Source organism: Primulina tabacum, chromosome 1 (genome assembly GCF_025594145.1).
Source record: "Primulina tabacum isolate GXHZ01 chromosome 1, ASM2559414v2, whole genome shotgun sequence".
NCBI lineage: Eukaryota > Viridiplantae > Streptophyta > Magnoliopsida > Lamiales > Gesneriaceae > Primulina > Primulina tabacum.
Window position 1 is genome coordinate 7834487 of NC_134550.1, and position 11870 is coordinate 7846356.

Below are 11870 nucleotides of genomic sequence, written 5' to 3' on the forward strand. Positions count from 1 at the left end.
GGCCTTTCGGTGCATTTCCCGTTTGTTTCGAGTTTTATATCCGTCTTTACTTAATTTTCATTTATTAAGCTTAAAATATCCAAAAATAAATAAATTTATTTATCATGGCAAATTGTCCAAAAACATGATTGCTAAGACTAGAATTTGACAAATATAAGATCAAAACTATGAACGAACAAATATATATAACCAAAAATACAATTTTCTCTTTCGTTCATCCACGCTATCGTGACATGATCACGAAGTATCCAATAACTAAAAAGTCTAAAACACTATTGTAATAATTATTAAAAATGCTGCATCGTCCATGTTGCTGGCATATTAATAAAAAAAAATAAAAACAATTTTTTTAAAAGAATTTTCCAGGAGCAAAATAGTCCTTTCAACACCGGCCAGCTTCGCAAACTCATTATTTGATACTTTAGGAAGCAAACAAAAAAATGAAGTTGATTTAAAGGCTGTAGCTCTTCACGATCCTCAGAAAGAATCAAAATCGGTGGAAATGGTTTCGAGGGAGCGAAAGAGAGAAGCACTTCTTCATGATAAGCTGCAGCGTCTTCGTGCAATCACTCATTCTCATGCAGTAATTTTATGTTATTCATTTCAATTCCTTCCATTTTCAATCATTTCATTCTTCTGTACACATATATGAATCGATCATATCATATCATCTGATATATTTATAGATTTTCCACATTGAAATTCTCGGTGTCCGTAGTTTGGAATACAGATTAAGATAAAACTCCTGGGTTTTGGCAAGATATATATAAATATCTCTCTTTTTGTGTGTGTGTGTGAAAAAATAAAATTTTATGGGCAGATTTTTTTTTAGAATTGTGGTTCCTAAGATTTCTCATAGGTTTCTACTTTGATATTCTGTATACACGCATCACGTGTACATAGTCGCTAGTGTATATAAAGATGGGATCAATAGGATTTTTGATACATATTTATATAAGAAAAATTAAGGTTTGTAGTTAATATGTGTGTGTAAATTGTCATTTTCCTCTTGTTCTTGATTTCCAATATGGTGAATTCTCCTCCTCCACCTGTCTGATTTTTTTTACTCGTTTCGGATTTTTCACGTAAATCTTCGCATTTTATCGTATAATTTTGTTACAAAATTAATTTTGACGATTTTAATATTATTTTGTTGATAGATGAACGAAGCCTCGATAGTATTGGATGCATCAAATTACATCACAGAGTTGAAGAATAAAGTAGACAGACTCAACCAAGACAGAGCAACAGCACAAAGTTCAAACACTCGCATCAATCCATGGCCAGTAATACTTCTAAACCTTCTAATTTCTTTTACTATTTATACCTTTATTATTTTATTTTTCTATATTTATCCCTTTATTTAATTTCACATTCTTAAAGTCCTGCTTATTTTTTTCATTAACTAAAATTGTTACTTTATTATTTTGATATTATCATAACTAACATATATATTTCATGTTGTCAATTCAGTTGTAGAATAAATAATCAACTGCTTAAGATATTCGTAATACTGAAATCGAGAAAGTGATGCCTATCGACCTCAGACCCGGCTAACTATTAAACTTTAAATTAAATATGGTTAACTTGATCGCGCGATAGTAATAATTTCACGTTATAAAAGAGAGAGACATAAATTTTTTCATGCCTGATTCTTTAATTAATTCGAGTGATACTATTTATTTGCTATATCAATGGAGAGAATAGTAATATATTTTAGAAATTTGTAATATAATTCTTTACTAATAGTAAAAGGTGTGTAATATATTTTTATATTATATTTTAGAAATAAAAAATACTTTGGTTAAATTTTGATTTGTACATAGTTTTTATTATATTAGATATATTAAATAGAATTTGCCTTTAAAAAATATTAGTATCTAAATAATTTTAATAAATACATCTATAATATATAAAATAAATTGTATATTTTTATTTAGCTAAAATTTGAAGTACATACGTACAAATACTTTTCATATTTTATAATTTTTGGAAAAAAAATATTTAAGTAAATTTGTGATAAAAAGAAAAAAAAAATATTTTAGTTTTACCACATTCTTTTTGATGAACAAATCAAAAATTGAAAGTTTATTTAAGCACAATATGGTGGAGGCCTAGAAGGGTTAAAAGTTTTGAAATAAATTTTATTAAATTAGTTTATATTTATTGAATGACCATTATTCTCTTTTATTCACAGGAAATTGTCCGGAATCCAGTTAATATGTACTAAGTTCATGTGACAAATTACTTTTATACTAATTAATATAACGAGCTTAAAATTATTTCAAAATAAAATATGCTAATTTAAATAAATCAAAATTAAGTTTGGATTAAATGATTTGGATTTGAGGGGTATTTGAATGGATGATTTGAAATGACTTCTTATCTATCCAAATGACTCAAAAATAACTAGTTAGGATTTGAATATATTCCAAGTGGATTTTTCCTAAAAAACTGGAGATAAATGTGAGATTCTTGATTTAAAATTTCTCGAACGTACGGAAGAGCAAGTACTAATGTAAAATAACTCTCTATGTAGAAAAGATTCAATATATATATATACCAACAAGCAACAAAACAATAAATATTAAATTTGAAAGTTGTCTTGAATTTATCAAAATATTATTTTTAATACGAGTCAGTCAAATTAAAAGTTTGACCACAAAAATTTAAAACAATGATTCCCGGACAAAGGGGGTAGTATTTATGACGATGTTTTTAAATATGGAACTAAGTAAAGGTTTGAATATATTATTTATTTATATTAAGGAAAATTATATTTTTTGATTGTGTATGTTTACCCTTTTTGTGTTTTTGTCCTGGATATATATTGTTAAATTTCAGTCTTAGTTTTGTATATTTAGATTTTTAATAATTTTAATCATTTTTCATCTAGAGTGCTGATGTGATATTACATACATCAACGTCGTATCATAATAAAATACTAAAATTGCACCAGAAAAAAATGAAGATAGTGTAATAAGACTGAAATTAGACAATATAAATGACCGAATTCACAAATTAAGAGGCAATACACAAAATGAGAATTACAAGTTTCCTTTATTTTAAAAATGTAACATAGGTAATATTTATTCAATGCAGTACCTTGTGCAATCAATGTTGCACTTTCATGAATTAATTTCCATATGTTTCGTTGCATGCAGCAAGTTACCGTAGAAGCCCTAGAGAAGGGCTTTTTAGTAAACGTGCATGCATTGAAAAGCTGCCCGGGGCTTCTGGTTTACATATTGGAAACATTTGAAGAGCTAGGTCTAACTGTTGTGGAAGCTAGGGTTTCTTGTGCTGATAACTTCAATTTACAAGCCATTGGTGGAGAAGTAAGAAATTTAAACATCTACCCCTTTTAATAATTACTTAGATAAAATAAAAAATATATAAATTCCTGCTTTATTTATTTACGAGTCGCGATGCAAACATTGTTTGGAAGTAAAATGAACGGGAAAAAATCAGGTATATTATAGATTTTGAAGTTATGAAGAGTGTCTTACGTAATGACAATGCGTATGAGACTTTTAAATTGGAGAATTTAGACAATTTTACCATTACTTGACGAAAATTTTGATATAGGATGTGTCTTTAGTTTTTAATATTGACATATTGTCTATATTGTCTTCTGCTTAGTGCTATGAATTTATTATGCATGAGAAGGTTAATTTACACATAAAAAAAAAAAATCAAAGAGGGCCACAAAAAATAACCAAGATATGCTAAAAGATCAGATTGCGAATCGACTGATATTCTTCAAACAACAATACTTTTGAAATCAGATTTTCTTGGTTATGTCTTGTGTTAGTATTTTTCATAGACATATGGCGGATTCTTTAAAGAGCAAAATCTTTACTCTATTTCTATAGGGGTATTGTTATTCTTGATATGGATCGGAAGGAGGGTGAGTATAGTAATAATTATTACCTCAAAACTATAAAAACACTTAAATTTAAGTATGTGTTTGAAAGTTTTAAATAGACCATTAATTAAGTTTTTTATCAGCATCAATAAACAAGGCAGAAATCTAATCCTTTTACTGAATTTATAAATTCTTGACAGATTGAAGAAAATGAAGAAAGAATTAATGCTCAGAAGGTGAAACGAAGAATCTCGAACGCTATCAAGAATTGGATTGAAAATAATGAATAATATCACAATTAAAGCCAATATGTATATATATATATATATATATGTGTATATATATATATATGGCATGCTATATATAATTATGTTTTTTTGGCAGGCATTTATAATATACATATCTTCATATGCTGCTTTAATTTTGTTTATTAGGCATCTATAATATGTGATCAAAGATCACAAATTTTGATGGGATTAATCCCAAATGAATCTGATTATCTTTACTTCTTTTTTTCTCGATATACATTATCACATGAAGAATTTAAGAAAAAAAACAATTTTAAGAATAAAACATCATTAACATAATCCGGATCCTTTTTTGTTTAAGCTTTAGCGAGTAGAGATAGATACAGGTTATAGGACTAATTAACTAGTGATGCCTTGTAGACAAATGTTTCGGTTAAAGTTATGTTAAATAGGTAATTAGTACGCTAATATGGACACTAATAACGGCAAGTACTGTCCTGGATGACATGACCATGTGAAATTAATGACAATAATAGATGGCATCGGGATCCAATCTTGATTCGGGTAGTCTGCAGCAGCAACTCTGCTTAAACACGCGCATATAAAAAAACGATCGATATTTTCGACTAAATATCAGCAAAGAATCTAGGACACGAACATCAAAATACAAACTGCTAGCATGTAGTACTATCGATCCCTTTATATACATATATACATTATTAATAAAAAAAGAATGATGAAATTGTATGTTTACATGTATCATATATTTGTCTAAGTGATCTTAATTGAATATGTTGATTACTCAATGCTTATAAGTATTACACGACATATAAAGTATACACTTATGCATTCATGATGATAATTATTGCCATGGTTCGCCGAAACGGGAACGGAACGGGCGTTCCAGAACCGGAACGTCAGCAACCTTGACGAGGCTCCGGGGTGTGTAGGTTGATGACTTGTATCGGCGTTTCATATACCGAAAACGGGGATATAACGGTGGAACGGAACCGGAACGCAATTCGGGACGGTTTTGTTTTGAACTGTCGCTGCTACTAACGACGGTTTCATGGCGACGGTTGAATAAAAACCGTCGCTAAATTTAGCGACGCTTTTTCATAAAACCGTCGCAAATTCGAATCAGCGACGGATTTAATAATGTTAAATAATTTGTAACATCACTTTATATAAGTGTGAAAAAAACTAAGTTAATTATAAAATATTTCTATTTTAATTGATGTTAAATAATTTGTAACATCGCTTTATATAATATTTGATGCTTATTATTGGTTCATCACTCTAAATTGATTCAAATTTGTGCGAACTTATATATATCCAATCGGAAATATTTTAAAGTTTTAATTAATTAAATACAAATAATTTTTAATAGTATATTTAATTTTTGATATGGTTGAAAATATTTTAAATATAATGACGATATAAATTGTGTTCAATAAATTGTTAATAAAATTTAAAAATATTTAAATTTCTTATTTACATCAAATAATCTATTTAAATGATATTTATTTTAATTTTTATATTTCTAAATATTTTTCAAAATTTTTAATTTTTATATATTTATAATATTTTTTTTAAATACACGTTCCGCAACCGTTCCGCGAAATTTCATTGTAACGGGAACGATAGCATCCGTTCTGATCTCCGCGACAGCGACAGCGACAGCGACAGCGACAGCGAACCATGATTACTGCATCTCCAGAACTGAACCTAGAAACTTAGAGACACTAGCCTTGGATATATCAGCTCTGCTTTGTTCGACTCTTGTTTTGGCCGAAGCTATAAATCATCGAAAGTCGGAAAAAGTGGAGCAACGGTGGATCTTGATTGCCATAAAAATTCGGAGCCATACACCAAATCTTACAGACCAACGGTGGATCCGCACGCGAAATCTTTCTATTCGGAGATATAAACAGAATCTACAGACCAACCAATCAAGTTATACGAGGCCCTATGGCTCACTGGTCGGGAGTTAGACTTACAAACTACAGGCCAGGTTCACAGGAGTCCGAACTTCCATGCCAACCGACTACTGGATAGGGCCCGTAGAACTGGGACATGGGAGTAGTTGGCCTGTTGACCCGGTTATGGTTCCAGGCCGAGCCGCCGTTTGAAGTTAAACAGGTGTCTAAGCAATATAGAAAGTTGTTCTTAATTAATCAAAGAAAATATTATTATGTTACCACTTCACTAGCCTAACAAATTAAAATATACCAATTCTATTAATTTTTTTATATTATGTTACATTTATTATATGTATAATATATTATTATATTATTTATATATAAGATTTATAAGATGATAGCTTTTGTGTTGATCTCATATTTATCTTTTTTAAAAAAATCAATTAGAAACGAATAACATTGGCAAATAACTAGTACGTCACATATATGATTTGTATATGCATTTACTTAACTTATTATTCGTATTAGATAAACCCAGAAAAAATACGACTTTTCGTAGTATTAACAAATGAATCTTCACGAACGAGGGATGATCTCCATAAAACTCAAACAAATATATTGATGAAGTATATCCGAAGAATACAACAGGAATATCCTATTTATAGTAAATGGACAAGTAAAAGAGGAAAGCGTATTTCCCTAAAACAAAAGCGTGTAACAACTATTCTAATACTCCCCCTCAAGATGGAGAATGAATATTGTGAATACCCATCTTGGACAAGAGCTCTCGAAACCGTGTGGGAAGAAGAGATTTTGTGAACAAATCACAAGTTGCAAACTTGAGGCCACATATAACACTTTGATGATCCCAGCTTTTAACTTTTCTCGTACCACATGGCAATCTATCTCGATGTGTTTAGTACGTTCATGAAACACAGGATTGGAAGCGATATGTAGGGCTGCCTGGTTATCACAAAACAAAGGCACTGGAGTATCACAACATACTCGAAAATTATTGAGCAATGAAAGCAACTAGACCACCTCACATGTTGCATTTGCCATTGATCGATACTCCGCTTCGGAAGATGATCTGGAAATAGTATGCTGTTTCTTTGACTTCCAAGATATCAATGACTCTCCCAGAAGAACACAAAAACCTGAAATTGAGTGTCTTGTATCAAGGCAGGCTGCCCAGTCAGAATCAGAAAACAAACTCAGCTTGGGATTAGATGATGAGCTGTAGAACAAGCCCTGACCTACTGTCCCTTTAACATATTTCAGCACCGAATATATAGCTTGTAAATGTGTGTCTCTTGGCTTTGAAACAAATTGACTTAGCTTGTTAACTGAGTATGCTAAGTCAGGACGTGTGACAGTAAGGTAAAGAAGTCTACCAACAAGACATCTATATATGGAAAGATCAGGGAGCAATTCGCCCTTTTCTTCACTGAGCTTCAAGCCTACATCTAACGGCGTAGTACGTGGCTTACATCTAGTAAGTCCTGTATCAACAAGCAATTGGAGAGCATAATGTTGTTGGCATATAGAAATGCCTCGTGATGAACGTGCTACTTCAATTCCAAGGAAGTATTTGAGATCACCCAACTCTTTTAGCTTGAACTGATTGTCCAGAAATGTCTTTAAATCAATGGCTTCTTCCTCATTGTTCGTGGCGATGACTATATCGTCCACATATACCACTAAGGCCAGAAATACATCTCCACGATTGCGAATAAACAATGAATTATCTGCATGAGATTGAACAAAACCAATACGAAGTAGTGTGGAAGAGAATTTGGCAAACCATTGTCTAGAGGCTTGCTTCAAACCATACAAGGACTTGTGCAATTTGCAAACTGCATTCAAAGGTAAAGACTCTCTCTGTCGTTGATATCCCGGAGGCAACGACATATACACCTCTTCAGATAAGTCACCGTGCAAGAATGCATTATTTACGTCAAGCTGTGTTAAAAACCAGAGATGAATGGAAGCCAAGGCCAACAAAGTTCTCACGGTTAGCAACTTTGCGACAGGTGAGAATGTTTCAAGATAATCAATACCCTCTTGTTGTGTGTAGCCTTTAGCTACGAGTCTTGTCTTATATCGTTCCAAACGACCATCAGCAAAGAATTTTGCTTTATACACCCACCTATAGCCTACAACACGCTTGGTAGGTGGCAAAGACACAATGTGTGAGAACCGGATCTTCTAAGCAATCTAAATCATTGTTTCAAGGGAATTATTAGGATTGGATTCTTGGGATAAATGAAAATTATATTGTTAATCTTGTTATTGGAATTGTCTGAATGGAAAGTCCTCAATGTCAAGATACTGTACAACTTGTTATTGGAATTGTCTGAATGGAAAGTCCTCAATGTCAAGATACTGTACAAGAAAATTTCGAAATTTGGGAAGGATTTTTTCTCAAGAATTGAATACCACACAATTAAAAGAGTTAAGGCATGAATAAAGCTAGATATTTTCGAAATTCCCTTAGGTTAAATGCCAATATTTTGTAAGGATTAATTTCTTGGTTATTTGGAAGGAAATCATCAAACTCTTCACCAAAACCGTTGGATCTAGCAATACTAAATTCTGAATTAATCAAGAGCATTGGATTAGAGAATGAATCTCCCAACTTTAGTAGCAATATTTTCGAAAATCAGCAAGAGAATTGGAGCCAATTTTGAGAGATTTGGCATGATTTTGATAGGATTCTTGTACCAAATTTAGATCCATCTCCTCCACCTATAAATACCACACCATCCCTACTCATTCTCCACCCTTAAATTCGAAATCCTAGAGCTGAAAGCCACGAAATTCAGCAGCACTCCCTAGCCAAAATACTGCACAAAATCGTCCCGAGATCTAGCCTAGCAATCGAACCGAAGCGCTGCCCGGACGAGGAACGCGAAGTGATCAATTTTCGAAGCCAATCATCCACGTTTTCCTTAACATTCAAACACGGTAAGTGGGCTGTTTTAAATTTCGGTTTTATGTATATGAAATTTTTGGTTTTTGGTTTAAAAATTCGGTCGAGCTCCGTCTCCCGTCTATAAGTTTTTTTTTACGAAAACTATTACGTGTATGTGTTGACACTGTGAGGATTCCCTGAAAATGGGTGGAATTCCAACATATGGCCCTCAACGGTGGGATAGAACCGTTTTATGGCCTCGCCCCCTTAGAGGATTAAAACTTAGGGACTGACGTCAGTAAACCGTTAAAGGTGAAAAATCGCAGTGTTATTACGTTATGGTATTTACGTTACGATTACGAAAAGCATGTTGTACGTTTATGATATGTTTCGAAAATGTTATAAAATTGTTATGTTGTGTTCAAAGTGCCCCCATTTGCTGAGTATTCCCAAATACTCACCCCCCTTATAACCCTTCCCAGATAAGTCCGAAGAGCAGGTTGAAGAAGAGGAGTCCGAACAGTTCTGGGGCTGGTGATTCACGAGACCAGTAGTAGTTATGTTCGAATTCATGATTTAATAATTGTAAGACGTTTCCGCATTTATTTACGTTGGTTAGTAAGTTTTGAGTTGTGAAGACAATTGTTATTTCATTGAGATTATGATATATAAACTGGTTTCGGTTTAAACTGTGCTACAAAGGCTTGTTGTTTTCAATTGTGTGATTGTTAAACGACGCCGGTGTCAATCCCGAGTTTCGGGGCGTGACGTTTAAGTGGTATCAGAGCCGCCAGGTTCATAATCCGAGTGAAAAAATCGATTTTCAAAAAAAAAAAAGTCGTCGGCGGAATTTTAACTCGAGGCCGATGCTATCCCCTCCGAAACGGCCCAACAATCGAGACTCACCACCATAAATTCGTGAGGTAGGGGCTAAAATCGCGAAATTCTTCCGTTTAGGCCTCCGAAACGTCGTTTTTGCCGTTTTAGGAAACATTCGTAGACCCTATAACTTCTCATAGGAAATTTCGAATTCGATTCCGTAAATTGTTCCGGAATCCTCTCGACATATGCTTCGAACCCATATGTCAAATTCCAAACTTTCCATTTTTGGAAAAAAATATATATTTATTTAAATTTCGAGAATTTCATATATATTGCATATTCTCACTTGTTATATACTGTCTATTTCGGATTCTGAGCATTTCCATTTTTTTTTATTTCAGGAAATGGCTCCATCTACCCTTATGCGACCCCACACCCGTGCCCAAGCTGCCATTCGTCTGAAGGAGCTTGCCCTTCACTATCTGTCCCGTCAGATTCGGCGACTTAGAGCCAGATTGAGTGAGAGGAGGAGTGAGGTCGAAACCTTAGCCGCTGAGAAAGAGAAGATTCAGGTCCGCCTTAACCAATCGATCTATCAGGGTGAGTTAGTGAGAGGCGATAACATGGATTTGAGGGATGGCATAGAGCATGGCTTGTATCGAGAGAAAAAGCTGCAAGAAGATATCGACCGGTACCGAAAAGAATTGGAGGAAGAAAAACAGCTGAATGACAGGGGCAAAAAGAGACTGGAAAATTTGAGTGAGGCTATAAGCTGCATTGCCAAGGTGAACCATCAACTGACTCAACAGAGTGAAGCGCTGAAGAACAAGATCAAGGAGAATAAAAGGGAGTACGAACTGCGCCATCAGTGTACCATAGATCTGTTGGACGAGGCAGAGGCAGATGTTCAGGGGTGGAAGACGCAGGTGGCCCAGCTTAATGCAGAGAATGCCCAGCTTCATGCAGAGAATGCCCAGCTCACCCACATGGTGGAGCTACTGCAAGAGGAAGAGCCGGAGGAGGAACCGGAAGAAGAGGAACCGATAGAGATTGACGAGCCTGTAGCTGCCATAGGAGATGGAGAGATAGATGATTAGAGTTTCTTAGTGACCTTTCCTTATTACTAGGAGTTTATCTTTCCAGTGTTGCTATTTTATTTCAGTCAGTATGAATTATTTCCATTCAGTACGCTTTGTTCATTCAGTTGTTTCTTTACATTCGAAAATTAATAAAATTATGATTATTTATTTATCTCAGTCGTTCATCTATATTCAAGTTATGTTTACTTATTAACTTCGGTTGTGCTAGCATAACTCATTTATCCAATCTTGTCATTATGCACATCAAATTCTTAGAAGCATTTAACTTGTAGGAAATGGCCGGTAGACTATCAAGACAAAATCGCAACCCCCGTTATGCCAACAACAACAACAATGCCAACGAAGAAGGCAACGTACCTCCACCTCAGTTCAGTCTTAATCAAGAAGACTTGATGGCCATAGCTACCATCGTGGCGACGACACTTCAGGGGTTAGTGAACCCCAATGCTAATTAGCAGCTCCCACCTCCACCAAAGCATGGAGTCAAGTTCAATTATGAATCCTTGCGCAAGAACCGGTGCCCGACGTTCCAAGGGGACGCAGATCCTGAGTTAGGCCAAAACTGGTTGAAAAGTGTGGAAACTCAGATGCGACTGCTATAAATACCCGATGCTCTTAAAGTGGATGTGATAGTACCCTTCCTTGAAGGCAAAGCAAGTAAGTGGTGGGAAGCAGTCTCCCCAGCCATGTTAACCGCCAGGCCAATCACATGGCAGCGCTTTCGAGATGCATTCCTCAAGCAGTACTTTCCAGCCGAGGTCAGGTTGCAAAAGTTGAGTGAGTTTGAAAATCTGACTCAGACTCCGGATATGTCGGTGGTAGAATACACATCCCAGTTCAATTCTCTTGGATCTTATGCACCGACAATCATGGCAGATGAAGCTCTGAAATTGCACCGCTTAAAAAAGGGTTTGAACAGCAGAATACAGTTGGCTTTGGCAGTCTACCAACCTGCGAACTTTTCAGACTTGATGGGCGCAGCTATCCGAGCTGAAA

At 34.4% G+C, this 11870-nt stretch overlaps 1 protein-coding gene across 1 annotated transcript; it reads left to right on the plus strand.

The window, feature by feature from the left end:
• The first annotated feature begins 426 nt into the window (after positions 1-426).
• LOC142539064 (transcription factor bHLH61-like) lies at positions 427-4360 on the plus strand. Its single transcript, XM_075644361.1, has 4 exons — positions 427-583; positions 1161-1286; positions 3165-3338; positions 4069-4360. The coding sequence occupies exons 1-4, from the start codon at positions 503-505 to the stop codon at positions 4156-4158; spliced, it is 471 nt and encodes a 156-aa protein (XP_075500476.1). The 5' UTR covers positions 427-502; the 3' UTR covers positions 4159-4360.
• The last annotated feature ends 7510 nt before the right edge of the window (positions 4361-11870 follow it).

What these genes read in the sequence shown, in the direction of transcription:
- LOC142539064 (XM_075644361.1), top strand. Translation starts at nt 503, where the DNA reads ATGGTTTCGAGGGAGCGAAAGAGAGAAGCACTTCTTCATGATAAGCTG. An exon ending in CAATCACTCATTCTCATGCA is followed by an intron (nt 584 to 1,160) that starts GTAATTTTATGT and finishes TTTTGTTGATAG; the next exon opens with ATGAACGAAGCCTCGATAGT. An exon ending in TACAAGCCATTGGTGGAGAA is followed by an intron (nt 3,339 to 4,068) that starts GTAAGAAATTTA and finishes AATTCTTGACAG; the next exon opens with ATTGAAGAAAATGAAGAAAG.